General features: G+C 40.7%; 2 protein-coding genes across 6 annotated transcripts in view; one reads left to right on the plus strand and one right to left on the minus strand.

Annotated features, from left to right (window-relative positions):
* The window catches only part of RPL18A (ribosomal protein L18a), a 220,411-nt gene that overhangs the window by 30,872 nt on the left and 163,895 nt on the right, over positions 1-25,644 (minus strand). The gene's annotated exons all lie outside the window — the stretch shown is intronic.
* The window catches only part of TBK1 (TANK binding kinase 1), a 29,242-nt gene continuing 8,658 nt past the window's right edge, over positions 5,061-25,644 (plus strand). The window contains exons 1-14 of one of the 3 annotated variants that reach the window (XM_050708239.1): positions 5,465-5,515; positions 7,718-7,801; positions 9,092-9,211; positions 10,951-11,091; positions 11,886-12,015; positions 12,617-12,798; positions 13,578-13,738; positions 15,145-15,255; positions 17,457-17,636; positions 19,148-19,344; positions 21,836-21,894; positions 22,966-23,057; positions 23,484-23,585; positions 25,043-25,121. In XM_050708239.1, coding sequence (XP_050564196.1) covers positions 9,125-9,211; positions 10,951-11,091; positions 11,886-12,015; positions 12,617-12,798; positions 13,578-13,738; positions 15,145-15,255; positions 17,457-17,636; positions 19,148-19,344; positions 21,836-21,894; positions 22,966-23,057; positions 23,484-23,585; positions 25,043-25,121 — 1,521 coding nt within the window. In that variant the 5' untranslated portion in view covers positions 5,465-5,515; positions 7,718-7,801; positions 9,092-9,124. Of the gene's footprint in view, positions 5,183-5,431; positions 5,516-7,717; positions 7,802-9,091; positions 9,212-10,950; positions 11,092-11,885; positions 12,016-12,616; positions 12,799-13,577; positions 13,739-15,144; positions 15,256-17,456; positions 17,637-19,147; positions 19,345-21,835; positions 21,895-22,965; positions 23,058-23,483; positions 23,586-25,042; positions 25,122-25,644 lie in introns of those variants that run through there. The other 2 variants (XM_035543989.2, XM_035543987.2) reach the window with 2 other exon arrangements.

Genomic DNA, 25,644 nt, shown 5'->3' on the forward strand with positions numbered 1-25,644 from the left:
TTTTTTTTTGTTTGCTTTTTTTCTTTCCTATGACATAAGAGCATTCATAGCTATTTTAAAGGAATGGAGGGAAGGAGGTTAGAATTCTTGCTATGCACAGGTTTTAATACTTTGTTCAAGAACTGATGTGCATAGTAAACAGCTCGCTTAACTCTAGCGTAATTAGATGCACATTATTCTAGACTTTATGGTACTAGGTTCTTCATCCTATTAAAACGGAAAATAAGGAGGTGGGTCAGGAACAGCAGCCAGGAGTGCAATGTGGTAGCGTTTTGAGGATACTCACTGCCATTGCCTCCCTTTTCACTGGGGGAAGGAAGCAGAGGGTGTTTACTACTCTTTATAGAAGTGATACTGTCCTATCAAACATTTTTTTCCTGATTTTTTTATACACTTAGTTGAAAGTTTCCTGTAACTCATTTTTATTTTCTCAGAATATTTTTATTTTCTCTTGTGGTGCTTTCTATACCTCTTAGTTTTACATTTCCATTTCCTTCCGTCTTGCCATACCACTGCTAGAGGTTCCCTGGGCCGAGTATCAGTTCTGTTTTCTCCTGTAGCAATACAAGCCTTCCAGCCTCCATGTTTTGCATATGCAGCCCTGCTCTTGCACCTTGTAGCTGCCCTTCCACGCATAGCTCGAGGGTCTACTGGGCTATTGCTGAGTGTTTGCTACCACCGTCTGCTCCTGCTCTGTGTTCAGCTTGGTCTCCTACCCCTGCAGTTACAGCAGCTTTATCACAGGGAAGGGAGGCCTTTCACTAGGCAGATTATAAGGCAAACAATAAGGTTCTTCTTAGGACTTTAAATTTAAAACAAGCAAACAAAAACCTTTACTAGAGCGTCATTTTAATGGAATTACTGTTTGGCATAGATGATTTAGACTTCCATATTCTGAAGGAAGGGTAGTGCTGCTGCTTTCAATACTTGGTAAAAGCATGAAAAAGCCTCCAGTCAGTAATTCTGTTAGTACATCTGACTGCTCCATTTGCCTAACACAGCAGATTTAGCTATCATCAAATTCTGGCTGCAGGAGAAGAGGATAAAGACCGGCCCCTGCACAAGGAGAGCGTGCTCCTTCCTCAGCCCCGCTTTCCCCTGTAGCTTCCTTTGTGCTAAATGTGATGTTCAGCTTAGGGAACATCTGAGCTATTCAGGGAGATGAAAAGGCAGAAACACTTCCCCCTCAAAGCACATCAACTTAGTGGCCTGCCGGGGCAGTGCCAGGCAAGGATGGGTATAAAGCAGAAGGAACGTGTATGGCAGCCATCAGCCCGGCTATCATAAAATCGTGATTTTTGATTTGTCATCCATGACAAAAAATATCCTGTAGGATGAGTGGTTTGATAGCGTGGTCTTCTGAGAAACTTTGCTTCAGCTTGAAGATTTAAAAAATTATTGTTTGCTTTTATTTGCTTTGACCTGGTTGGAGCAGAATACTGTACTGCGAGGGATTACGTGAAGTGTGAGCCACAAAACAGGATCTGTGTGTTGTGTTGGATGTGGGTTTCTATATCTTTAGACAACACGCAGAGACTGATCCTGACTGCTAGCATTATTTTTCTGTGACTTTCTTCAGCTGTGCGGGGACCAGAGGTCTGCAGGTGCTTATAGTGGGGTTACGTGGTGTGCACGTGGCTATGCAGTGCCTACTTGCCATCTCTGCAAAGAACCAAGAAAGGCTGCCGATGGGTTTCTGCATCTTGACTTTGAACAGATGGAGTCCTGCTTTTTTTTTTTTAAACCTACTGGGAAAAAATGCACTTTCCTTCTTATTTCCAAAGAAAAATCTGGTGATGCAGCATGCATTCAGAGCATGAACTAAACTCTCTGGACAGAGCAATTACACGTGTTGCATGTATTACAAAAACACTTCTTGTGGGATAGGAGGGAGATAGGGAGTGAAAATATTTCTCCTAGAGGAAGTGAAAACATTTCTCTAAGAGATTAGCGTGATATTCATATGTTTTTCTTCAGACAATGGATGATCTGATTTCAAGGCTGCACCAACACAACTTCTTGCAGCTCTCCTGTACCAGGTACCATTGCTGTGTACCTGCATTGTCTAAAGATGCGCAAAACGTCACTGGGGTAGCAACTCCTTCTTTTGTGTGCAGCAAAACTTCCTCCCGCAGGCTAAAAGACAGCTAAGTAGGAACCACAGCTGCAAGTCTTTAAGATACTCTATCTCCAAAGTCCTTGTATCTTTTATTTACAAGCTGGTGTAGTTATTAAAGGCAGGTAAGCTTTTGGGTTTGTAAGTCCTTTTCCAGGCGCAAAACAGGCAATGAATTTCATGCCAGCAGGGTGAGAGACAATTTTTCTCAGGGAAAGGCTCATCAATTTAGGTAAGACATGTTGTTACCAACTAGTTGCTGCCCAGAGAGGCAATCTGCCCCCACCCCCTCTCGATTCAGCTTGTCAGGTTCCATGACAAGATGATGTAGAGTGGAAAGCTGATCCTACAAAATAAGTGAATAGCTTTTTTAAAGCTATGTAGAAAGATACTGACCCTTTGAGAATAGAGTTTTCCAGCTGGAACTATCCTGCTACCATGTGCTACTGTGGACTCGAGGAAAGCAGCTGTAATGTGTGGGCAGGGTCTCCCTCCCTTCTCCACCCTTTCCAGCAGCAGTTGGCCATTTTGCTCATTTCACTGTAGCATCTGCCTGTAACCACGCAGTTACTGAACTTCAATTGACGCCATTTCAGTAAATTAAGCCAACAGGAAACCAAAGAAAGAAGAGCGTAGGAAAATAACCAACAGGTCTTAACCGATTGAGTACACTGAAACCACCGTGCGGGGCTGGGAAATGCCAGCAGAAGTGAAAGAACAGGGGGAGGGGGGAGGGGAACGAGTAACAGAAGTTGGATGGGGCAGAGAAAGAGAGGAAGGTAGCAGTTGTGAAACATGCTGGTAGTAGCAAAAGGTGCCACATCAGAAAGAAATGGAAAGTGCTGGGAAATACTTTTCTGCTAAGGCCAAGTTGATGCGGTTCCTGGTGATACCAGAAGTGAAAAGTCAGAGGTAGAGTAATTGTTCAGTGAAAAATGATTTCGTACTCTCAGTGGGTCTTTCTCTGTCGGTTGCTTACATTCAATCTGACAGGTACGTGGGTGTCTATTTGTCCACGGTGTATCTCAGGGTATTACGTTTGGTATTCCCCATTTGTTATGAGGTGGGTGGCTGTAGATTATGTGAACAATGTGTATTACACAAGCACGTGGCAGGAGGGTGCTCTGGTGGCATGTTGGAAAAAAGTGATTCTTGTTTTTTTTAAATTTATGTGGTAAGATGCAATTTTTCACTCAGAATTTTAAAAAGTCAAATAATTTCTTTTTTTCCTGGCATGTGTCTACTGCGGTTGATTTCCCCACTCCCCTGTTCTTATCTCGTTATTGCTAGGTTGCCCGGAGAGTCCCAAGATTAAGATTAAAAGAAGAGACTATGTGTTGCCTATTTTATTGCTCTCAGTGCAGTTTGAACAAAGCTTCACGTTTAGTGTTTTCATGTTTGGAAATGGGGCCTTGGAAATCTGGAAGAAGAGATCACGCTGGTGACTATTATATTTTCCATGAGCTCCTTCAACCAAACGTGGCTTACTGTTAATCATTCCCCAGAGTTTTAGTCTGTGTGAGTTCAGTAAAAACTTTTATCAAAACTCTATTACAGTGTCCAGCAGCCACCCAGATACACACCCACCAGAGATACACATCCTAGAAAATCCAGCCACCACTTTCCCTCTTGCTGAAAGTCATGGTCAAGCTGTTAATATCCATTCTCTCTCCCAGCTGCCTTGCTTTCTTCCTAATCTTTTTTTTTGTCTCACCAGGCAAATACTGAAATTGAGCCATTTGATAATACATCCACAAAAAAGTATTAGTCTATCTTCCAGGTCTTTCAGAGGGTGTGCTCTAATTTAAGTCTTCTCATAGCTTCTTGATTTGTACTTCAGGATGTGCTAATTAACATTCTTCGAGAGCAAAGTTCCAGAACGATGCTCAGTTTGACTTCTTTCCCAGCCTCTTTTTCTTCTCTGAGTTCTGGCTCTCACATCCATACATGTCAGAAGGCTGTACGAACCATGCCAGCTTCAGCTGCCGTTTGTATGACTGTATCGTTAGGATGAAGAGATGTAATGGTATACAACTACAGACTGCTGAATTTGTGAACATGAATGAGAATCCACATACAAAATATGTGAGGAATACCAAAAGTTTAACTAATACATTGAAAAGAAGTCAAAAGAAGACAAGGAAAAAAATCTAGAGCGAAGCTGTAATGACACTTTCCATTTTGGTGTCTGTTTTTTTCCTGTTCCTATATTCAACGTACCTCTCTCCTGTGATTCATGCTGTGAAACATTTAAAGGCTAGAGAAGATGCTCCCTGCATAAGGATCACTGAGTATGTTACAAATATGCCCTAAGAAAATGGACATTTTGAATCATACAAGCCACGTGAATCACCTTTGTAGGTGCAAGACCTGGGGAAAGCACATGGGCTGGTAACTGCAGTGAGGGTGGCCAGCAGCCAGACCAGGGGCGGGGTGGCACTGGAGGTGAGATGTCTAGGTGCACAAAGTCTTGGTGAACCTGATCTGAAGTCGGCACCGACCCTGCTTTGAGCAGGAGGTTGAACCAGAGACCTCCCAAAGTCCCCTACAGCCTGAGTGATTCTGTGACTTAAAATGGCTGGTTCCAAAAATACGAACGTACTGAGACAGCGGCCAGCCTGGTTTTAATCAGCAGCGGAAGCAGTCTTCATGCTAAAGATGTTACACAAGTAGGAAAAGTTCACTGGTGCTCTCCAGATTTTGAGAGGGTTTTGCTGAGATCCATATGGATGATCCGAGGGATATTTCTGAAGAAGGCAGAGCTGACTCATAGGCACCAAGCTGGTGGAAAAAAAAAAAAAAAAAAAAAAAAAACAGGCTTGGAAAGCCGAGTGCAGGGGAGGGGGTGGTGGAAGTAAACCGTGCAACTTCTGAGGAGCATTGCAACGGTTTGCAGGATGCGAGGACAGCACGCGAACGTGTCCGGGAGCTATTCCTCATTAACGCAGAATTAATTTTGATGAGCACAGGAAACACAGCCCGTGGTCAAAAGGTGGCTGTCCTTTACGTGCCAGCTGCCAAGAAACTTAAGTGAGGAAGTGAGCGCATGAAAAACATCAAGGCTCGGTGAGGTCTGTAGGGAGCGAAACCGAAATTCACACGAGGCGGGGACACATTTCCCTCGTGAAGCCCCTAAACACGAAAAACGGCGTTTTGGGGAACGCTTCTCGGGGGTCCCCTCGGGAAGGGAACGGAAGAAGGGAGAAGGGAAGAAGGGAAGAAGGGAAGAAGGGAAGAAGGGAAGGGAAGGGAAGGGAAGGGAAGGGAAGGGAAGGGGCCGGGCCGGGTCCCGAGGCGGCGCTCCTGTCACGCAGCGGCGGGGCCCGCTCCGCCTCCCCGGCGCGGCGGAGGAAGGCGGAAGGGGCCGGGGCGCTGGGCAGGCAGGCGAGCGGCGGCTCGGTGCGTGGGGCCGGGGGGCGGGCAGGGCTCGGCTCGGCAAGGCACGGCACGGCACGGGGAGGCCAGGCCGGGCTGAGCCGAGGGGGGCGGCAGCGGTGCGGTGGGAGCCGCTTCCCCTGGGCGCTGCGGGGCGCGGCGCTCTCGGTTCGCCGGGCGGCGGCGGGGCCCTGCCGGGAGCTGCGGGGCCGGGGAGAGCGCGGGGAGCGGGGCCGGGCCTGCGGCCTAGGGCGGCTCGGTCCCGAGGGAAAAAAAAAAAAAAACATAGAAATAAAAATAAAAGGTTCACGTGGAGCCGCTGCCGTGCGCCCGGGGCCGGGCTGGAAAGCCCCGAAAGTGTGCGGGGGGAGCAGGAGCCCCGGGAGGCGGGTGCCGGGGGGGGGGTGGAGCGGCGCCCTGCCAGCCCTGTGGGGGCTCGCGGGGTGTCCCCGCGGGCAGGCGTGGTCCCCACGGCTGCTTTATCGCCTCCTCGCCGACCTCTGCCTCCCCACAGCCAGCTTTGGGCGGTGGTTCCCCGCACACAGCCCTCCTCCTGCTTCCCTGGGCTGCCGGGCTGAAGCCGTCCCCCTGGGCTTTCCGCTGCAGGCCGCTGAGAAGGGAGGGGTAGGCAGAAAGAGAAGGTTAAAGACACCGAGAAGCAGCCCCCGAGCACTTGAACTGGTGCTGAGTCGCGGGGACAATAAATCAGCCCTTGGTAGGAGGCCTGGGGATATGCGTGAGGAACCCGGGACTCCTCTCCGATAAGGGTTTATGACCACAGGGAATGCAAAGTTTGGCGCTGAGGCTGGAAGCAGGGCCGGGGACAGAGGCAGGCGCATGTGGCTTCCTGAACACGAAGCTCGGTGAGGGAATTGGTTTAGGAAGGTAACGGAAGGCATGAAAAGGAAACTTAACAAATGCTGAGAGTTTAGAGACTCTGAGTCAGTCGAAGAAAGGAAAAGTATTAGATCAAAGGAGTTCTAGCGGTTGTATAAGTTATTAAATCATTGTTATTATAACTTGATTAAAGTCAAAGCTGCTTGAGCCTCTATGTCTTTAGACTGAAGACTGTGCTAAAAGAGCATGGATTTCGTTATCATTATGAAAATACTTTTTTAACAACAACAAAAAAAAGCCTAATAGTGCAACACTGACTGTTTTGGTACATACCTGGGGTTAATACCGGCGTAGTTAGATCTTTAGTTTTGCAAATTAAAAACAAAAAACAGACCTTGAAAGCCCATTAGAGACTTACTTTTGTATTAAATTCAAGCTTATCTATTGCAGACTTGGCCTTTTGCGGTGTTTTTACCCAAAGACTTTGATGCAAATTTTATTAGAAAGTAAGAAGGTAATGGCAGAGAGCTGATCTCATACACGGGCTACCTCACCTCTATCGCTTTGGGCATCATGATGATCCAGTTTCTACCAGGCTACTAAAATGTTTGGTAGTTGAGTAGACATCAGTGAAGAAACTGTGCTTGTTTGATCCACATGCACACTTTTGGTTTGCTTAGAAGGGATTCATTACGTTTGAGCCTTAGTACGGGGTTGTGATTGTTGGTTGGAAATAGATGATAACGTGTATTTACAGTGGGCTTAATTTAATTGTGAAATGTATTATTTTGTTGCAGACCTCTTCCTTCTGTGTCTGCATCATAGATAGCTCTCTGCCATCTACAGTAATTGCCAGCAGGGAGAACTTGGTACTCTACCATTGCCAATTGTCTTAGCAGAGTTAACTGAGAATTTCCATTTGACTTTTTTTTTTTTTTTGGTTCAGATTTGAGAGATTCTTGTTAAGATTTGAGATGAAACCTTTCTTCGCTTCTCTGGGCACAAAGAACTTTGTCTAGATTTAAAAAATGCTGTTGCTGGATGCTTCCAAATTTATTTTGGAGTGATGGCAAGTCTTTGCATTTCACTGCATGCTGTATGCTCCGTGAATACCCAGATGTTTTGGGTACGGCCTTACAATAAACTCCACGTCTTGCATGAGCCGGTAGCTAAAGGAAAGCAGGAAATCAGCAGTCGCTCAGTGCAGAGAAATGTGTTTGAAGTCGTGGGAGCGCTGCTGTCCCTGCCCACAGCAGTGGCTGGCACCCAGCCCCCTGCGCTCCGTGCCACCACCCAGCCAGTCTCTCTCTCTTCTCCCAGGAGGTGCAGCAAAGGCTTTTCCAGTTACTTGCTTCTACATCTCAGCGAGCTGTTTCTGCTGTGTTTCAGTCGTTGCCACTAGGACAGGCGGATGCAGAGCTGTCTGCCCGGCACTGAGGGAAGACAGCTGCTGGAGGACCTGCTCCTGCCCAGGTCCGTGTCATGCTGTTAAGGTTCCTTAGATCTGGAAAGCTAGGTCTTTGCTCTCAGGTCCTTTTGCTAGATTTAAGGGCAAAATTAGTGCTTTGATTAAACCAGGAAGGTAGAGGTATTCAACTGTACCTCCTGCTGTTTTTGCGGAGGCTAGCAGTTCTGATTTTTTTCTTACAGCTTTTATTTAATCAAACATATGTTTTTCTTTCTTTTGAATCTGTGAATAATTAAGTGTTTGACAGTTTATCCTCGAGGAAGGGTGGGTAAGCTGGGCTGTCTCTCTAAAATTGATGTGACGTACTGGATATGAAATTTTAGAAGTGAGGGAACCGTAGAATCACAGAGTGGTTTGGGTTGGAAGGGCCCTTAAAGCCCACCCAGCTCCACCCCCCTGCCATGGGCAGGGACACCTCCCAGCAGACCAGGTTGCCCAAAGCCCCATCCAGCCTGGCCTTGAGCACCTCCAGGGGTGGGGCATCCACAGCTGCTCTGGGCAGCCTGTGCCAGGGCCTCACTGCCCTCACAGTAAAAAATTTCTTCCTTTTATCTAATCTAAAACTACTGTCTTTCAGTTTAAAGCCATCCCCTCTTGCCCTGTCTCTACACTCCCAGACAAAGAGTCCCTCCCCAGCTTTCCTGTAGGCAAACGAGAGAAACGTCCTTTAATTTCTTCCAGTGGAAATCAGTGGTTCTAACAAGTAGCTGAAAATGCTTGTGTTACTCGTGGCTGTTACCTAGCTCAAGTCAAAACAGCTCTTTGTAGGTATTTAGCCCAGTTTCTTTACAGCTGTACTGAAGTGCGAGGCCCCAGGTTTTCTCTAGAAAAAGTTGATCTGAAAGATCCATTTATCAGCTGTCCTCTCTCGTGTGTGTTCTTTGGCATTGCAAAGTGAATAATCGGACTCGGTTACTGGTCCTGCTGGTCTTGTGCGTTTGGTTTTGACTCTTTGCTATAGTTTCTGTTACTGTGTTAAAGACATATTTACAATAGAGCAATGTTTATATGGTTTTTACTTTGCCAGATGATTTTTCAAACAAAGTTTGGGTAGTAAGGATCTCGGATGCAGAGAAGTGTTGTGTCAAAGGCATTATTTTTGATTTCCGGTACTGTTCAGCTTCATTTTGTTTCTCTGTTTCACCTCTTATTCCTCCGCTTGGTTCTTTTTAACTATGTATGCGTTTGGAGTAGTCTGTGTGGTTTTTATGCCTTTTTTTTTTTTTTAATTAAAAAGTTCCCATTGTGCATTTTAGTAAAATGCATTTCGGTATATTTTACCTTTTGTTTTTAAGGTCAAAACCAAAGCTGTCTAATTGAGAGCAAAGATGCAGAGCACTTCAAATTACCTCTGGCTGTTGTCTGACATTCTAGGACAAGGAGCTACTGCAAATGTTTTCCGGGGGCGACATAAGGTTTGTGAGGATTTACTAATCCAAGTAAAATATAAAACTGAAAACTTTTTCATGTGTGAATAATGTCATGGAATTGATGATCGATGGTTCAAGATTTAGCAAATGCATTTTCGTAACTATTTATAAGGAGTTTTATTTTTTTTTAATCTATTCATCCACAGAATTAGAGTTCTGTACAGTTACCTCTGAGGATTTGTTTGCGATATTATTTGTCCTTGTAAAATATTAATGGTTAAAGTTGATTCTTCGTTCTTTCATTCTTCAGTTCTATGAAAAAAATACTCCTTGCTTAAAAATTTAAATAGAAATGTCTTGTCAATTATTACATGATATTTGTGTCTTTTTTAAGTGCGCTTTTCATAGTTTTCCCCTGTTCTTTTAAAACCTGTTTTGATTTTTATGATCTTGTACCGTAAGTGAAATATTCTTAACATATTATATCTGATGAAGTTACTGTAATCTCTGCCTTTAAGTCAATGCTTCATAGATGTGTTGAACACCATGATTTTGGCTGACGTGCTTTGAGTAAACACTACAAAGTAGTACAGATCTGTGTATGTTGTAACCCAAGGAGGTAAAATGACCTTATTTGCCTAGTCATTCCATTCCACTGAGCTCCATGGTAGGTCTCGCAGAATGAAGAACAGCCTAGATGTGGAAGTGATGTTCCCTTATAGTAACAACACTGTGTCAAATCAATATGAAGTTATATGTGAGCTACAATGTTTTCTACATTCCACATTTGTGCGAAGCAACACTGAGCAGTAATTCAGGATTTTGTGTGGTTTTCTGCATGAATTAATTTCAACACAGTGATTCCCCCGAAAACATATGTTTTCATGGTTGCATCTCCCATCACCCTCGCTGTTCTGAGGGGTGACTTGCAGCTTGGTGTCAGTGGGAGGAAACCTTGAGTGGGGCACGAGCAGTGCACGTCAGTGTGCTGTACAGCACACCTAGGTTAAGCACAGGAAGGCTTTATCCTTCAATCGAATCTGTCACACACACAAGGCTGCCAGCGTAACTTATTCCTAGAACGGGCACAGGGAGGTGCTTTGCCCTACGAAGGGACAGGAGCTGCACAGTAAGCTGGTGCTGTGGGTGCATGAGCATGTTGGGGCTTAGTCCCACCTGAGAACTTAAGTCTGATTAAGCCCTTGACTGTGTTCCTGAGCCTTGCTTGTTGGATGGGTTTGAATCTTTTAAGGAGTAGCATGTAGTGCTTGAGACTGCCTTCTGTGAAAAAGTAAAATATTCCTGTATCTGTATAAACAAAGAAATGAAGAGAGCAACATTCAGCTTCCTAAAGTTGTAACTTGAGCAAGCAAAGATTCTCAGCTGTGGGGTGTGCCACCTCTTTCCAGTCTGTGCAAGAGGTTCACCTCTTGCTGAAAAATTGTTTTTCATCAGAGTTCATGGGTCATTCTTCAATGCATAGCCTGTCTTATGCTAACTCTTCTTTATTCAAAGGGACTTTGATTTTGGGGGGTTAACCATGAGTTTCCATTCTGCTAGTCTGTTTACTTCTAGCCAATATTAAACTAAACCAATACATACATAATATATATTTTTAGGAGAATCTTAATTTTCACCTTAACACAAAATACTATTTTGAAGTTTTTCTAATCTGGGTATGCTCATACAAACAGCAAAAGATCTCAAAATGCTTGGATAATGGGTATGTGCGCTTTTACAATCTTACGCTTCTGTTTGATTAACAATTTGTTTTTTTTTTACAGAAAACTGGGGATTTATATGCAGTCAAAGTATTTAACAGTATAAGTTTCCTTCGTCCTGTGGATGTTCAGATGCGAGAGTTTGAAGTATTGAAGAAACTGAATCATAAAAACATAGTCAAATTGTTTGCTATTGAAGAAGAGGTAATGAATTGTTGTAGTCGTAATCTGAGATTGCTTTACTTCAATTATAAAGGATAAAATTACGTTTTTAAGAATGGTAACTTACGTGGACCTAGCCACCCCTTTTTTTCTTTCTTTTTGTTATTGTTGTTGAAAGAATATGCTTGGTTTCAGTGTTTAGGCACGGTTTATGGTCATTCAAAGTCATCTCGAGAAGCTATTGTCCTAAGCTTTATTTTGAATTAGGATTTTTAAGTTATCTACATGTATGAATACGTAATACATACTGATAAGACACAGAAGCATCAAGCAAGGTGAATACAGTTAATTTACAGCAAACACTTGAAAACTGGAGGTGTTTCAGCAATTATGACTTTTTTTTTTGCTTTTGCTTTGTAACCAACTAAAATAATGACATAGTACCTGTAGAATTTTAGTAAATACGAATTACAGTGCTGAAGCTTGAGACTGATCAATTGAAATGACCCAGATGCTGAGGCTGCTAAAGAAGAAAGAAGTGAATTGTTCTTTCTGCTCTCCTGTGCTGTAGTTTCTTGTTTGCCCACCTATTGATACTGCTGTCTACCCTGCAAGGACCTACAACTTGAGGCTTTCTTCATCTCCAAGTTAGAATAAGTGAAATAATATAAAAATTGATCTGTGCTTGGTTTGAAGATCACCAGAATGGTACTTGTGGTCTAGCTACTGATTGTTTTTATTTATTTGTTTATTTTAAGTAAGCTCCTGTGCTATATGTAATTTCTGACATTGTTTTCACAGTAATCGCAAACTTATCTTTTGGTATTGTTTTCCAGACAACAAGTAGGCACAAAGTACTAGTGATGGAATTCTGTCCATGTGGGAGTTTATATACAGTTCTAGAGGAGCCATCTAATGCCTTCGGTTTGCCAGAGTCTGAGTTCTTAATTGTTTTGAGAGATGTAGGTATGTAGACTTCGCTCTTTTCGTTGACTGAAACAAACTCATACTTTTGTTTATCTTGAAATAGCAGGAGACAAGGAGTTTGAATCTGTCAATTAATTCAACAAATTAAGATAGCTATGTGGAGTCGTACCTTTTATTTGTGCCTATATTGGTGTAGACAGCTGAATTAAGATGTAAAGCTTTAAATGTTTTTGTCTAAATCATTGCCATAAATCTTGATTGTTTGTGTGTTTAAGATTGTTTGATGAAGATTGTCACGTATTTGACTGATTTATAGTGATAATTAATCTCAGAAGAGTAAATCAGAAAAATTATGAGTTTTACCTGTATCTGCCTGTTGTTAGAAAAATATCCACCAGTACTTTATGGGAAAGATGTTTCTGAGAGCAAGAAATAGTGTAAGTTAGCTGTTTAAAAGAAGAAAAGGAAAAAAATGCTTAGGACATTTTCTGGTCTTTTTGTTAATTGGATGTCTCTGCTCATTCCCATTTCCCAATGAGAAAGTGGACACAGATGTATTCTTAGCCTCAGTTATGGGTCAGTGCTTGTGCAGTTGAGTGTCGAGATGCATATGTAAATTCTGCCTTTTTTGTTATTGAAGTGGCTGGGATGAATCATCTCCGGGAAAACGGAATAGTGCACCGTGACATCAAGCCAGGCAATATAATGCGTGTTATAGGTGAAGATGGTCAGTCCGTTTACAAGCTGACAGACTTCGGCGCTGCGAGAGAACTCGAAGATGATGAACAGTTTGTTTCTCTCTATGGCACGGAAGAGTATTTAGTAAGGCCATGTGATTTTACTTTCTGTTGAGAAAATGTTTAAAGCCTGGCACCCTTTGTGATGAGAGTTGAATAGGTGAAGTTCAGACTGCTGGAAATTAATAATGAAATCCTTGTGCTATACTTGTTTTTATAACTTTCCACCTTTTTCACCTTGGGTCACGCCAGTTCTGCTGACCTGAGCACAGTAGCCTTGAAATAATTTCCAGGTCTAATTTCTGTAGTTTCCGTGAGTGAAAGGAACAACACCACTATTCTAGTTATGAATGTCTTTATTCCTTTAGATATTTTTCAGTTTGTATTGAATAAGTGGTTGATGTTAAGTGTAGTTAAGCCTCACTTACTTGACATCATTGTTAGCTAGAGAGAGGCAGGCAGAGAAGCTTCAGTACAAGCATCTTAGATGTAATTGTCTTCCTGCCATTGCCTAAAAATGTTTTCCCACATGTAATACTGTAACCGATACTTTCCTCTGCTATGGACCCTTTTCCAATTTAGTTTCTGTTGTTTCGCAGTCATCTGGAGGAGTACTGGCTTTCTTCTTTTCTTTGGTGCTGTTTTATTCTAGTGGCCTATTTTTGGCAAAACTTTATTAAAAGTAGCTATCATATACCGAGGAGCATTTTTGTTGTAATTTGTTGGAATAACTTAAGCAAATTTCACAATATAAACTAATTTCATTTTCTGATGAAAAATTTGCTGTGAAATGATAGATTGTGTTTTTGTTCTTTATGTTGTCCATCTAAGTTATTTTTATCTGTTTTTTTTTTTCCTCATTAGCATCCAGATATGTATGAGAGAGCAGTTTTGAGGAAAGAGCATCAGAAAAAGTATGGAGCCACAGTTGATCTGTGGAGTATAGGGGTGACTTTTTACCATGCTGCAACAGGGAGTTTGCCTTTCCGACCTTTTGAAGGACCTCGTAGAAACAAGGAAGTGATGTAGGTAATTTAGTAGGAGAATTTTATCTGTTCATAAATTTAAAGTCAGTCCATGAAATGTGTTTTTTATTTTTTTTCCGAAGAAATCCTATATACATATTATAAACAGTAAGGTAATGAAAATATTTAAGGCATAACATTCTTTAAAATTCTACTTCAACAAAGATTTTACTGTGTGGGACCTTCAGACCTGAACGAAGTATCAGATTTCCCCCTGAATACTGATGTTTTTCCACACATCTTTCCTTCACCGTTGCCTATTGCAGTGCGGTATATGTAATTTGGATATTCAGATGATCTTGTGGTATTCTGAAATGTGTTTTCAGCGCTGCAAATTGTTCTTATCCTTTAAATGATTGTCTCTCCAGACAGTCTTGAAATGCATGCACTACCCCTGAGACTGACATTTATTTGTTTTAGTAGCAGAGTCATGGCTTTGCTTATTTCACACAATCAGGTACTGTAGCTAGCGACAACAGGTAGCTCCTAAACATGAAACGGAAGTTCTGTCTGTGACGTGCTGGTTGAAATTCCTTTTTCATCTTAGTCTAGTTCTATTTTGTTGTTCTTCCATGTATTGCATTTAAAAACTAAAGCAAGACGCGAGACGGTACTTGGGCACACTGATGTGCCAGTAACTCCGCTGTACTGCTGTTCTTTGTTGAGGCTGACTACAGGTTGCTTAGCTTAAGGAACTGCCCATGCTTTGATTCTCCCACAGGCATTCTTGTCTCCTTGACGCTTGGCTGCCTGAGAGAGAAGCAAGGAACAGGAGTATGTTTTGTATGTACCTTGTCCTCTGAGAAGAGAAAGCACAACTGAACTTTTACGTTTCAAAGACTGTTGCTCCTGATTCATTTCCTGAGAAGCTTGAGAAATACTAGCCTGCTAGGTACAAAGTTGGACGGTGCTAAATTGTATCTGAATTGCTGGATGTTTTCAAGTTGTAATTTCTCAAAGCCCACCTCCTGTTCCTTCATCCCCAAGTGCCTTTGTGGTAGCTAAATGTTATCTCTTGGCATGGAACCTACTAGAAGTTAGTCAAGTAAATCCCCAAATTAAAGTTCCTTGGCAACCTGATTTTGATTAATTAATACTTGTGAACAAACTTCAGCTTCTCGCAGTAATGCTAGAGATCTCTCCTTAATTTTTCTCTAACGTAAACAAAATTGCTTCTCCAGCATAGTCCAGAATATTTCTACTTCATTATTTATTATTTTAGTACCACTCTGTCAGCTTATAAGGGAAGCTCCCTAATTATTGCACCGCCTCTAAACAGCAGGCTGGCCTAATGTTCTCTCTGGCTCCAGAATTTATATTACTGATTCTATTTTGAGGAGTAGTTTACTAGACCTGTCTGTAGGAAGTAGCAGTTAAGTCTGTATTATTTTTATAATGTGTCACAGGTATAAAATAATCACCGGGAAACCTTCTGGTGCTATTTCTGGAATACAGAAAGCAGAAAATGGACCAATTGAGTGGAGCTGGGAGATGCCTGTTTCTTGTAGCCTTTCAAAGTAAGTTTTAGCTTCTCACAAAATGTTTCGATGTTGCTTGATTGTGCTTTGGCAATTATTTCTCAGGATTGGGCCTCTGGAATGGAGGTCTGATTGCTGAGTTGTTTTCTTTGAACTCTTCGGTAGATCCATACAATGTACTAATAGGTTCTGATGTGTTTTTTCTTCCCATCTGTCCAAATAGTTTTAGTATTGCTAACTGAAGTATTGCTAGTATATAGCTAACTAGTATAGCTAATATTACAAATGAGCATCTATGAATCTGAAGTGGTGTGAGTGGAACAAAGATTATTACTATTTTTTCCACCCTCAGAAAGGAGCATGAAGATTTAATGAATCTTGAATTGATGCACCACTCCTTCCCTTTCTTGCAAGAATGTGACTTAAAAATTAAACAGTAGGAAATGATAAGAAAAGACAGTTCATAAATTTACATTTTTCCCAGAAAACAATCTGCCTCAGCAGATGCAACAAATTCTTTTAGTATCTTCTATTTTTTATCATTTATTTTTGTTTTTGCTTCATATTTTGTAATACTCAGTAGGAAGAGCCATGGAAGACTGATTTAGACACAAAGAATAATTATTGCTGATACACAGAAAGGGGAGACCGAAGCGTTCAATGCAGTGTAATCGCCCCTCAACATTTTAAGGATGATTCGCTTTTTAACAAATTTCCGTAGCAAACATAATGTGAAAGATCTGACCACAGTATGATCTTAAAAACACCTCCTATAGCCTATTTATTTCAGAGACTCATAGAATATCCTGAGTTGGAAGGGACTCACAAGGATCATTGAGTCCAACTCCTGGCTCCACACAGGACCACAGAAAAATCAAACCCTATGTCTGAGAGTGTTGCCCAAACGCTTCTTGAACTCTGTCTTGGTTCTGTGGCCACTTCCCTGGGGAGCCTGTTCTCCCTTTCAGTGAAGAACCTTTTTCTAACATCCAGCCTGAACGTTTCTGAGTCTTCTTCATAATACACAATTACAGGCGTTCCTAAGTACCTTGCTGAACTGTTCCTAAGTATCTTGCTGAACACTTATACAAAGCTATTTTTCTCTTTCTCAGTGAAGTGAGAATGAAATTACTCTGTGAACAGGCTTTGGAAACAAATTTTGTGGAAGCCAAATATGTTGACCCATAAGGAGTGTAGAATGGAAGTCTGCTTTTTATCAGTTTATTAGTTTGTAAAAGTAAATTTATTTATAGCATACAAAACATACAATTTATGTTTTTCATGGTAGTGCTTAGTTGTTTCCTTCTGCTTATTCCATATAATTCATGTATTTTAAATAATCAAGGAAGCAGATTTTTTTTTTACTAGATGTCTGTTTGTAGTAATATTTTCAAATAGCATTTAAACAGAATTTATTGTTGCAAGTTTAGACTGAGGTGAGTTAGGAGCTCGGCATCCACTGACCTCCAGTGGGACCATCACTGAAGCTTGCTCCAAAGTGTTACCAGTTTTACCCACTGAGGTCAGATTTGACATGTACGTATTTTTAAAACTTCCAAGAAGTTGCCTGTGATAACATAGGAGTAGGATCCACAACATTCCTTGCAAGTCAGATTTTCAAAGCAGGAATACAAGAAAGGTTGGCCTTTTCCTGGAACAGTGATAGCTGTGAGGCAGTTGTTGCACGTTTTCTTTTGCAGCAGTTGAGCTGCATGCATCAAATACTGATTTAGTCCCATCTCAATCAAGATGAGTTTTTGTTAGCACTGACAATTGCAGTGATGTCTTTGCTAACTGAGCTGGTGCCGACTAAAAGCAACACACAAGCAGCTCTGCCAGCAGACTGTAAATGGCTGAAACCTGCTCCAAACTGATAAAGTGCGTTAAGTGTTTGGTGTGAGCTGGATAAAAAACTATTGCCCAGCAGTGGTAGAACATGACCTTAGCTCTCTGATGCAGACTTTTTAAATTGTCATTTATTTTTAGTGTCTGTGAAGTTTGTGAGATATCAAGGAAAAAAATATTTAATAGTCAAGCCTCAAAAGGAAAGAGATAAAGTGTTATAATTAATGAAAAACAATGGACATTATCACTGAACATTCTGTTATTCAGCAAAGGAAAAAAGTAGCGCTGGAATATTCTTCAAGGCATAATAGACAGACTTGTATTCTCGAGATAGTAAAAGTATGAAAAGATCCAGGTAGACTCAAGTTGGTTTATGTCTTCCTGGTGTTCTCTAGGGGTCTGCAAGTACTGCTCACACCCGTCCTCGCAAATATTCTGGAAGCAGACCAGGAAAAATGCTGGGGATTTGACCAGTTCTTTGCAGAGACAAGTGACATACTGCACCGAATAATAATCCACATCTTTTCGCTCCAGCAGATGACCTTGCACAAAGTTTATATTCACAGCTACAATACGTAAGTGTTGCTCACTGTATTTTCATTTGTTTTCAATTCTTTGCTCTTGCTCTGGCAAACAGTATCAAGACCTGAGACCACCAGCGTTACATACTCGGTAGCCTTTCCTTGTCAGTTTATCTGGAAGTGTAAGCTTGTAATTTCTCTCTGAATTCACAGTGCACTGAAGTATGTTGGTGAATATATCTAATAAAAATAAAATTGCTGAAGGTCAAATCAGCTGATCTTAGGTTTGGGCTTAATCAGTGCCAGAACAGAGACTTAATCCTTAACATGTTTGTTACAGTGCTTTTGAGTTTGTAATGGTTACCAACTCAGCCCAGGTGTGTTTATGCTACGTTTTTTAGTACCTGCTATTTACAAAATAGTTTTTCAGAGAATGCGTTCAACTCCCACTGTACTTACCTTGTCATCAAGAATATAAAACATGCACGTCATCTGTGTCTGACATAAAACTCTCACAGGGCTTCTGACGTTGTAATTGGTACAATTTAGGATCCTGAGTTATATGGTGTTCACTTCGTGGTCATCAGGCACTGATGTTAAAAGCTGTAAAATCTGATTTATAGTTTGATAGAAAAAAACATGCATTTTCTCTGCCTTACTACAGATAATGGAAAGCATAGATTATCCTTTAATATGAGAACAAATACAGTTATTTCATCAAATGTGCAAATACAGTTCTGGCCTTTTCCAGTTTTTCTTTTTTGTTCTGTTGCTTGTATTGCCGGAGTATCAATTTTGCAGAGAAATCTTGCTTGTAGTTCTAATTGCTATTTGTTACTTTACTTTTTCCTTTATTTTATTATTTACCTTTATGATTACTTCAGTGCTGGCTGTCCTATTCAGAGGCAGCAGTGTGCTAGTGCTGCACAGGAGACAAACTGGTCCTTCCTGTTAGTTTGTTTAAGCGTTTTGTAGTTGTCGTTTGAACTTATGAATTCTTACGTCTCATATTCAGTGATTGCTTGAAATAAAATACCAAAGTATCCTTGGTTGTTCTGCTCACTGCTGTTTTAGGAGATGAATCTGGCCATCTGTTAGCTTCAAGGCTGGATTTAGGGTGTGTGCTTTTTGACATGTAGAACACCAGACTTTTCTCGTGGAGAGACCATATACCTGTTTTTAAGAAATGGGTATGCCTGAGAAAAGTGAAGTATGCTTCCTTCCTCTCATCTGACATTGCCTGTTTCTACTGACCTTCAGGCTGCAGGACAAAGCAAGTTTGTTTACACAGACACTCATAAAAAGTGCTTTGGTGGAAAATCAGAGGTACAGAGGGAAGTTTGGTATTTTCCAAGGAACAGCATTTCTTTTTGTAACAGAGCAAGCTGGAGCCTTAGGCAGCGCTGCTTTTTGGTGTTATAAGACAGATGTTTTATGTATAAAAAGCGTTCTTAATTCAAAAGAAGTAAAAAGGGATTTTATTATAAGTAATACAAAATCTGAGTTGTTGAACTGTTGTGTTGTAGTGACTCTAACTAGTACTGTATATATTGTTTGTATTGTAGAGCTGCTATATTTCATGAGCTGGTCTACAAACAGACAAAAATACCATCTCAGAATCAAGAACTGATATATGAAGGTCGGCGTTTAATACTGGAGCCTGGCAGATTGGCACAACACTTCCCCAGAACTACAGAGGAGAATCCTATCTTTGTAGTGAGCAGGGAGCCTGTGAACATTGTCGGATTAATCTACGAAGAAGGTATGTGACAGTCATTTCTCCTTTCTTATAGCTATCCTGGGTAAATAGCGTTGCTTATTTACTTAACATCTTATGTCTGGATGATGTAAAGCGTTTCAAAAGCTTCTCTGTGAATATCTGAATTTTTAAGCGGTCCAATTTAAAATATGCTGAGTATCCAGCATATTTGTACAGTAACAGTAGCTACAGTGTACCTAGTGCTGTGAACCCAAGCATTTGTAGCTGTGGTGGTGCATATGGGGTTCTGAAACTTTTTTGAAGCACACACTTTTAAAATGTGGAGGGGAACGTTGTAGAATGTTATTCAAAGCTGGTTCTTTTGTTATTTCTCACTAAGTGGAAATTCAGGCTTTGCTCTGTTTGTTTTATTCCTCACGAATGTGGTTGGTTTTTCTGTTAGCAGAGGAGGTCTTAGCACCTTACCTTTGCTTAGAAGATAAGGTAATGTCATAGCAGAAGAAAACAAAACTCAGTTTTTGCATTTATCACTGAGAGGCTTACAGAGGGCCCTGTGCCACAGCCCTTTTCTTTTTTTTATGAGACGAGGTAGAGGACAAACCTCCAGTTGAGAGATCAGCCTTGGCTTTTGTCAGTGTGTCTCACAGTGAGTGCTAGAGCCAGCTGGTGCTCACGCAGAGGTGTTGAAGAGTGTGGGTAGGTGTGCTGTCTGTAGACGGATCACCAGCGCCTTTATGTTGTCAGAGCTCTCCGAAGGAGTCCGTAAGTGTGAGAACAAAGGAGATGCAGCTGATGGAGGCTATCCTAGATTTCAAAAGGTGTTCGGTGAAGTCCCACCTGTAAGACTCCTGATGAATCTAAGCAGCAATGAGATGAGAGGGACGGGTCTCCCACAGGGACAAACATAGGGCTGAAGAACAGAAATAAATGGCTGGCTTTTGCAATGGAGGGAGATCATTAGCGGTGATCTGTGTTAAATCTGCACTGTGCAGCATGTTCACAAGTAATCTGGAAAATGAAGTATAATTTGCTGAAAATACCACGTTAAGGTGTTTAAGGTAAAGGCTGGTTATGAAGGTATGTGCGAGAACCACACGATACTAACAGGCTAGGCAGATTAGATGAAAATCCATGTAGATGCACATGAAAACAGTGTCCAGTGTGGGGAGGGGAAACAGCCTGAACTTACGGAAGGACTCTGCTTTCCTGCTATTCTACCTTGCCATTCAGGAAGAAGATCTTGGAGTTTTAATGGATGATTCTGGGCAAACATCTGCTCGGTGCTTTGCAGCAGTCAAAACAGCCAGTGGGAAATTAGGAATGATCAACGAGGCTAAAAAATAATGTTAGTCCCCCTGCATCCACTTACTGTATGCCTTTACTTTGACCTTTGAGTTTCTGGACAGTTCCAGGCCCTTTTCCCTCCTCTTTCCAAGATGGTATAGAAGCACTAAAACGTCTTCTGAGAAGAGCAACAGGGATGGCTTAAGAATTGGTAGAATGGATGAATTTTCAGCTGAGAAGGAAGCGGTGAGGGAGCAGAAGAAGAGGGATGTGCTATATGCATAGGCTTTTGAGCAGCATTTAGAAGCTGCATAAGGATTGCTTTACTTTCTCTTCTAATAGAAGAACCACAAAATACCAAGTCCAGTTGTCATGTTTACTGCTTTGAACCTGCTTGAGAGATACTTCCATCACACAAAACATATTTAGGCTGCAGGTTTTTGCTACAGGATTTGAATGCTAAAGCTTTTAATGGGTTCAGGAAGGCTTCCATTAAATTAATGGAAGAGAAAACAATGTAACAAGGGCTTCATTAAACACAAATTTCATCAGATCTCAGGAAGTCCTTGAAACAGAAATTGTTTGAAGCTGGGAGAATCTGAGAGGAAATTAGATTTTGTCCTGTTCTTTTTTTCTATAAACTTCTGCTGTTGTCAGCTGTGGGAGACAACATACTGAGCTGGGTGATATCACAGAATGGCTTGGGTTGGAAGGGCCCTTAAAGCCCACCCAGCTCCAACCCCCTGCCATGGGCAGGGACACCTCCCACCAGACCAGGTTGCCCAAAGCCCCATCCAGCCTGGCCTTGAGCACCTCCAGGGATGGGGCATCCACAGCTGCTCTGGGCAGCCTGTGCCAGTGCCGCACCACCCTCACAGTAAAGAATTTCCTCCTAACATCTTATCTAAATCTCCCCTCTTTTAGTTTAAAACCGTTTCCTCTTGTCCTGTCATTATGTGACAGCTTGAAGTTATTGTCCATCTTTTTTAGAAGCCCCCTTTAAGTATCAAAAAGCTGCAATGAGGCATCCCTGGGACCTTCTCCAGTAATGCTTTTTTGTTTAGAGGTGTTCCATATAACAAAACAAAATGAGACACTTCTTACATTCCTAGCTTCTGACTCAGTTGTGGTTTTGAGTTTTAGTAATAAATATTTCTTCAACATGTACTAGTGTATCTCTCATTTTATTAAGACTTTTGAAGTCTCTCATGAAACACAGGAAAATACAGATGTTTGTTTTATGTTTCAGTTTTACTTCCTAAAGTACATCAACGTTATGACTTGGATGGGGATGCCAGTATGGCTAAAGTGAGTAATTGTGATTTCGATTTATATAGCTGTCTCAGATAATGATACTGAGATGAAAGCTACTTAATTCTCAGACGAATAATGTTAATAAAGCTATTTTAATATGCTGGTAGGAATTCTGACCAACAGAAGTGTATTTGTTAACAAGGGCTCCAGAATCATATTTTATTAAAGCCAGAATTTGTATACAAAACATGTTTGTATTTAAACAAAAAATTAGCCTTCTAAAGTCCAAGTGCTTTGCTACTGCAAAAAGGCACTCCTGAAGGCTCCAGAGCTAGAAGGTTCATAGCATCTGCAAGAGTAGAATTTCTGTTGCCTTTCTTGGAAGTTTACAAGATCTCTGTGGGAGACAAGTAGTGGATGTTTCATTTTTCTTGTCGTTATTCTAAAATTACTAATGGGTGCATTGACATGCTTTGACTTTGTGACAACTGTTTATGCTATTCCTATAAAACGTTGTCTGCTGAGGAGCTTTGTGTTTGGGCAAGGTAGTCCTAAAAGCATATGTCTCTTTGGAAACCAAATGTCTTCCAGATTAATAAACAGAAAGTAAGCAGTTGATATTATTAAAAATATTTAAACTATCATTTGTGAAACTTTGTTCAGAATTCCAAGTGATACAGCAAACTTGTAAGTGGACATTAGGTGAAAGAAGAGTCCCTAGCCTTAGAATTGTCAAATTTTATAATTTTTACTAGTTTCTTTTAGTGTATGTGTTTAATTCCTAAACTACTGAGGAAACGTACTTGTGACTTCCCAGAAGTTAAAGTAAATGCTGAGAGTAAGTGGTGTGATTTTTTGCTTAAAAAAGACTTATTTTCATCCCTAACAGATACTTCAGCATAACTGGAAAAACTCACTACCATGTTTAGCTGTGCCTCCATAATTAGTGTTTGGTTATTTCCTGACTAAAGTTTGGGCAAAGTTACGCATTTTATACTACCATCTTCATGTTGCTCTTTGTTCTATTAATCTACGTTACTTTGTTGTCATTAATTGACCTGAAACAGTTGTTAAAAGAATGACATTTAGTACTAATGTGTTGTTTTGTTTTGTTTTTTTACCCAGGCAGTAACAGGTATCGTATGTTATGCCTGTAGAGTTGCCAGTTCTTTGCTGCTTTACCAGGAGCTGATGCGAAAAGGCATACGATGGCTAATGTAAGTACTTGATTGAATTGCAGTGAATGTGATTTTTTTAATTATTTTTATTGAGATATACCTTGGCTATCAATACGTAATTTTGTAATCCTGGGAGGGAGGTTTCTTTTACTGCCTGAATATGAATAGACTTTCTGATTTTTCCATCTTTTCACCATTAAGGAAACAAAGATTCTTTTTTCTGTCAATAAGTTCTAGGTATTTGCAGTTTCACTTTCTCTTGTGGATAGTCAAAGTATAACCTCCGGTAACATGCAGGTACAATCGAGCAGCTTGCACAGGATAGTTTTATATGAGGATTATACTAACACATCTCTAAAGGAAAGCAATTATTACTAGCAGTTACTACTGCAGATGTATTATTGTATTACTGATTGCTGGTAAGGTGGCAGTTGAATGCTAGACTAATGCTTCGCTATTTTTTAGTGAAATAATTAAAGATGATTACAATGAAATGGTTCATAAAAAGACTGAGGTCGTCATCAGGCTGGATTTCTGCAGCAGAAACATTGAAAAAGCTGAGAAAATGTGAGTAGAAGCACTACACCTAATGCATTTATTTTCTTTATAGTCTTTAATGGCAGTGGTATTTTAGGCTATGTTTATTTACAGAGTTTTTGCCTTTAAAAATTAAATTTGAAATAGCATGGCTTTACTGACAGCAGTGATTTCACTTAAGCAGATTTAGTAATATGCTCACATATGGTGGTTAATGCACACCCGTAGAGCCATTGGGCTTTTAGAGTAACTCCAGCAGCCATGTATGTATACCACCAGCTTGTATGTAGTAATTGTGGATACCAAAGGACTTGTCAGAGTTGACATGCACATGCCAAATATGTAAAAACTGACCCATCTGGGTTTTAAGGTACTTGCTTTAAAACAAACAAACAAAAAAAACAGCAACTAGCAAAGGTGATGACCGACAAAACCACAGTGTACCTGGGTAGCCTAACTGCAGATCATCAGGGCTGTACTCCAAACTTTCCTTCAAGCCAGTTTACACTAGGTAACAGGACCGTTTGGCCCAGATATCTTCCTGTGTTCTGCCAGGTCCTGCAGATGAGTGCCACTTACACTGCTCAGAAGAAGTCACTGTAGGTTCTGTTCTGTGACTAGTACGTTCTGTTGTGTCTCAGAGCAGCTGTTTGAACAAAAATTATAGTAGTTCTCATGTGAATAGAAGTTTGCTATGTGTTTGCATGTAGTCTTTCAGCCTCCTAGGAAGTGGCAGGATTTTCAGTTTACTAACTTCAGAGGACTTTCACGGAGTTTGCAGAGGACACGTCCTCTTGTTTGTCCTCCTTTTTCAAGGCTCTGCTGTAAAGCATGACAATGCAGAGCTTTTATTTGGCAAGGTAACCAGGGTATTCGCCTGTGGCGAAGTACGTATTGTTTGAAAGTAGCTGGGCTGGTTTTTCATGGTATTTTTAAAAATAAAATGTGTCTGGACTCAGCAGGAAAAATACCCTCCTGGATGATTTATTTGACACTTGAACTATAGTCTTACGGAAAGTGTCAGTATGAACAGACAGTGGTACTAGCCCAGCCTTTAAGTTTTTGGTAACTCAGCCTTTCCAGTGAATTTCTACAGAAAAAACATCTTGGTGCAGTGGTTTGTTGTGTCATTGATTACTTGAAGAATCATTAGTTTGATAACCTATTAAAAATGAATTGATGAGAGGAAACAATTTTCTACTACCTGTCGAATACAAGTAATGAGAGTAGAATTTAAAAAAAAGTTAGAAATGGAACTTTCAGACTTCTTTTTAACAGTTCAAATGTAGGAAAACATTCAAGGAAGAAATTTTTTTCTTAATTTTCATTACTAATGGCCACTTAGAGCTGTCTGTCTTTCATGTCTGCTTGGCAGATAATGTATTTCATATAGAAGAAGTGGCAGTTATCGTTAATCTTTAGATTCAAGGAATATTTTGAGTGCATTCATTAGTCCTATTTTTTTTATAAATGTGCTTTGCGTTCAGATATGAGAATTTGATGCAGATCAACTTGGAATCATCAGAAGTGGATGAAATTTCAGAGATACACACAAAACTGTTGCGTGTAAGTATTTTACAAAACCCATGTCATTCTCAAAATGATGTTTCTAGAGAAAGAATGAAAAGTTAAAATAAACAAACAACAAAGGAACAGTAATAAAGGGTTTTCTATGAGTAACAACTCTGATTTTTCAAAGTCATTTCTAGACAGTCAAAGGCAGTTCAAATGCCTGTATCTAGATGTGGTTATCTTTCTGCAAAGACACCAAATCCTGTTATTAGTCCAGTGCAGTGAAAACAATTGGTCATCCCTGAAAATACAATTCCATTTACTACAATAATCAAGTGAAAAATTATAACCACAAAATGTATTTTACTTTGAGAATCTTTTTCCCTTTCCTTAGAGAGCTTTAAACTCCTTAGTTGGCTTTCTAAAGTGATACATACACAAGCACGCTTCAGAGTGATCTGCTTTGAAATTTGTATCGAGTTTCCAGACAAGTAAAAGTTGGAAAATAACTTTTCAGACTGGTATCCTGGGAATATGTGTAAACTAGAAAGGAAAAGGCGATTACTGCATTTTTATT

Source organism: Cygnus atratus, chromosome 1 (genome assembly GCF_013377495.2).
Source record: "Cygnus atratus isolate AKBS03 ecotype Queensland, Australia chromosome 1, CAtr_DNAZoo_HiC_assembly, whole genome shotgun sequence".
In the NCBI taxonomy this organism is placed as follows: Eukaryota; Metazoa; Chordata; class Aves; order Anseriformes; family Anatidae; genus Cygnus; species Cygnus atratus.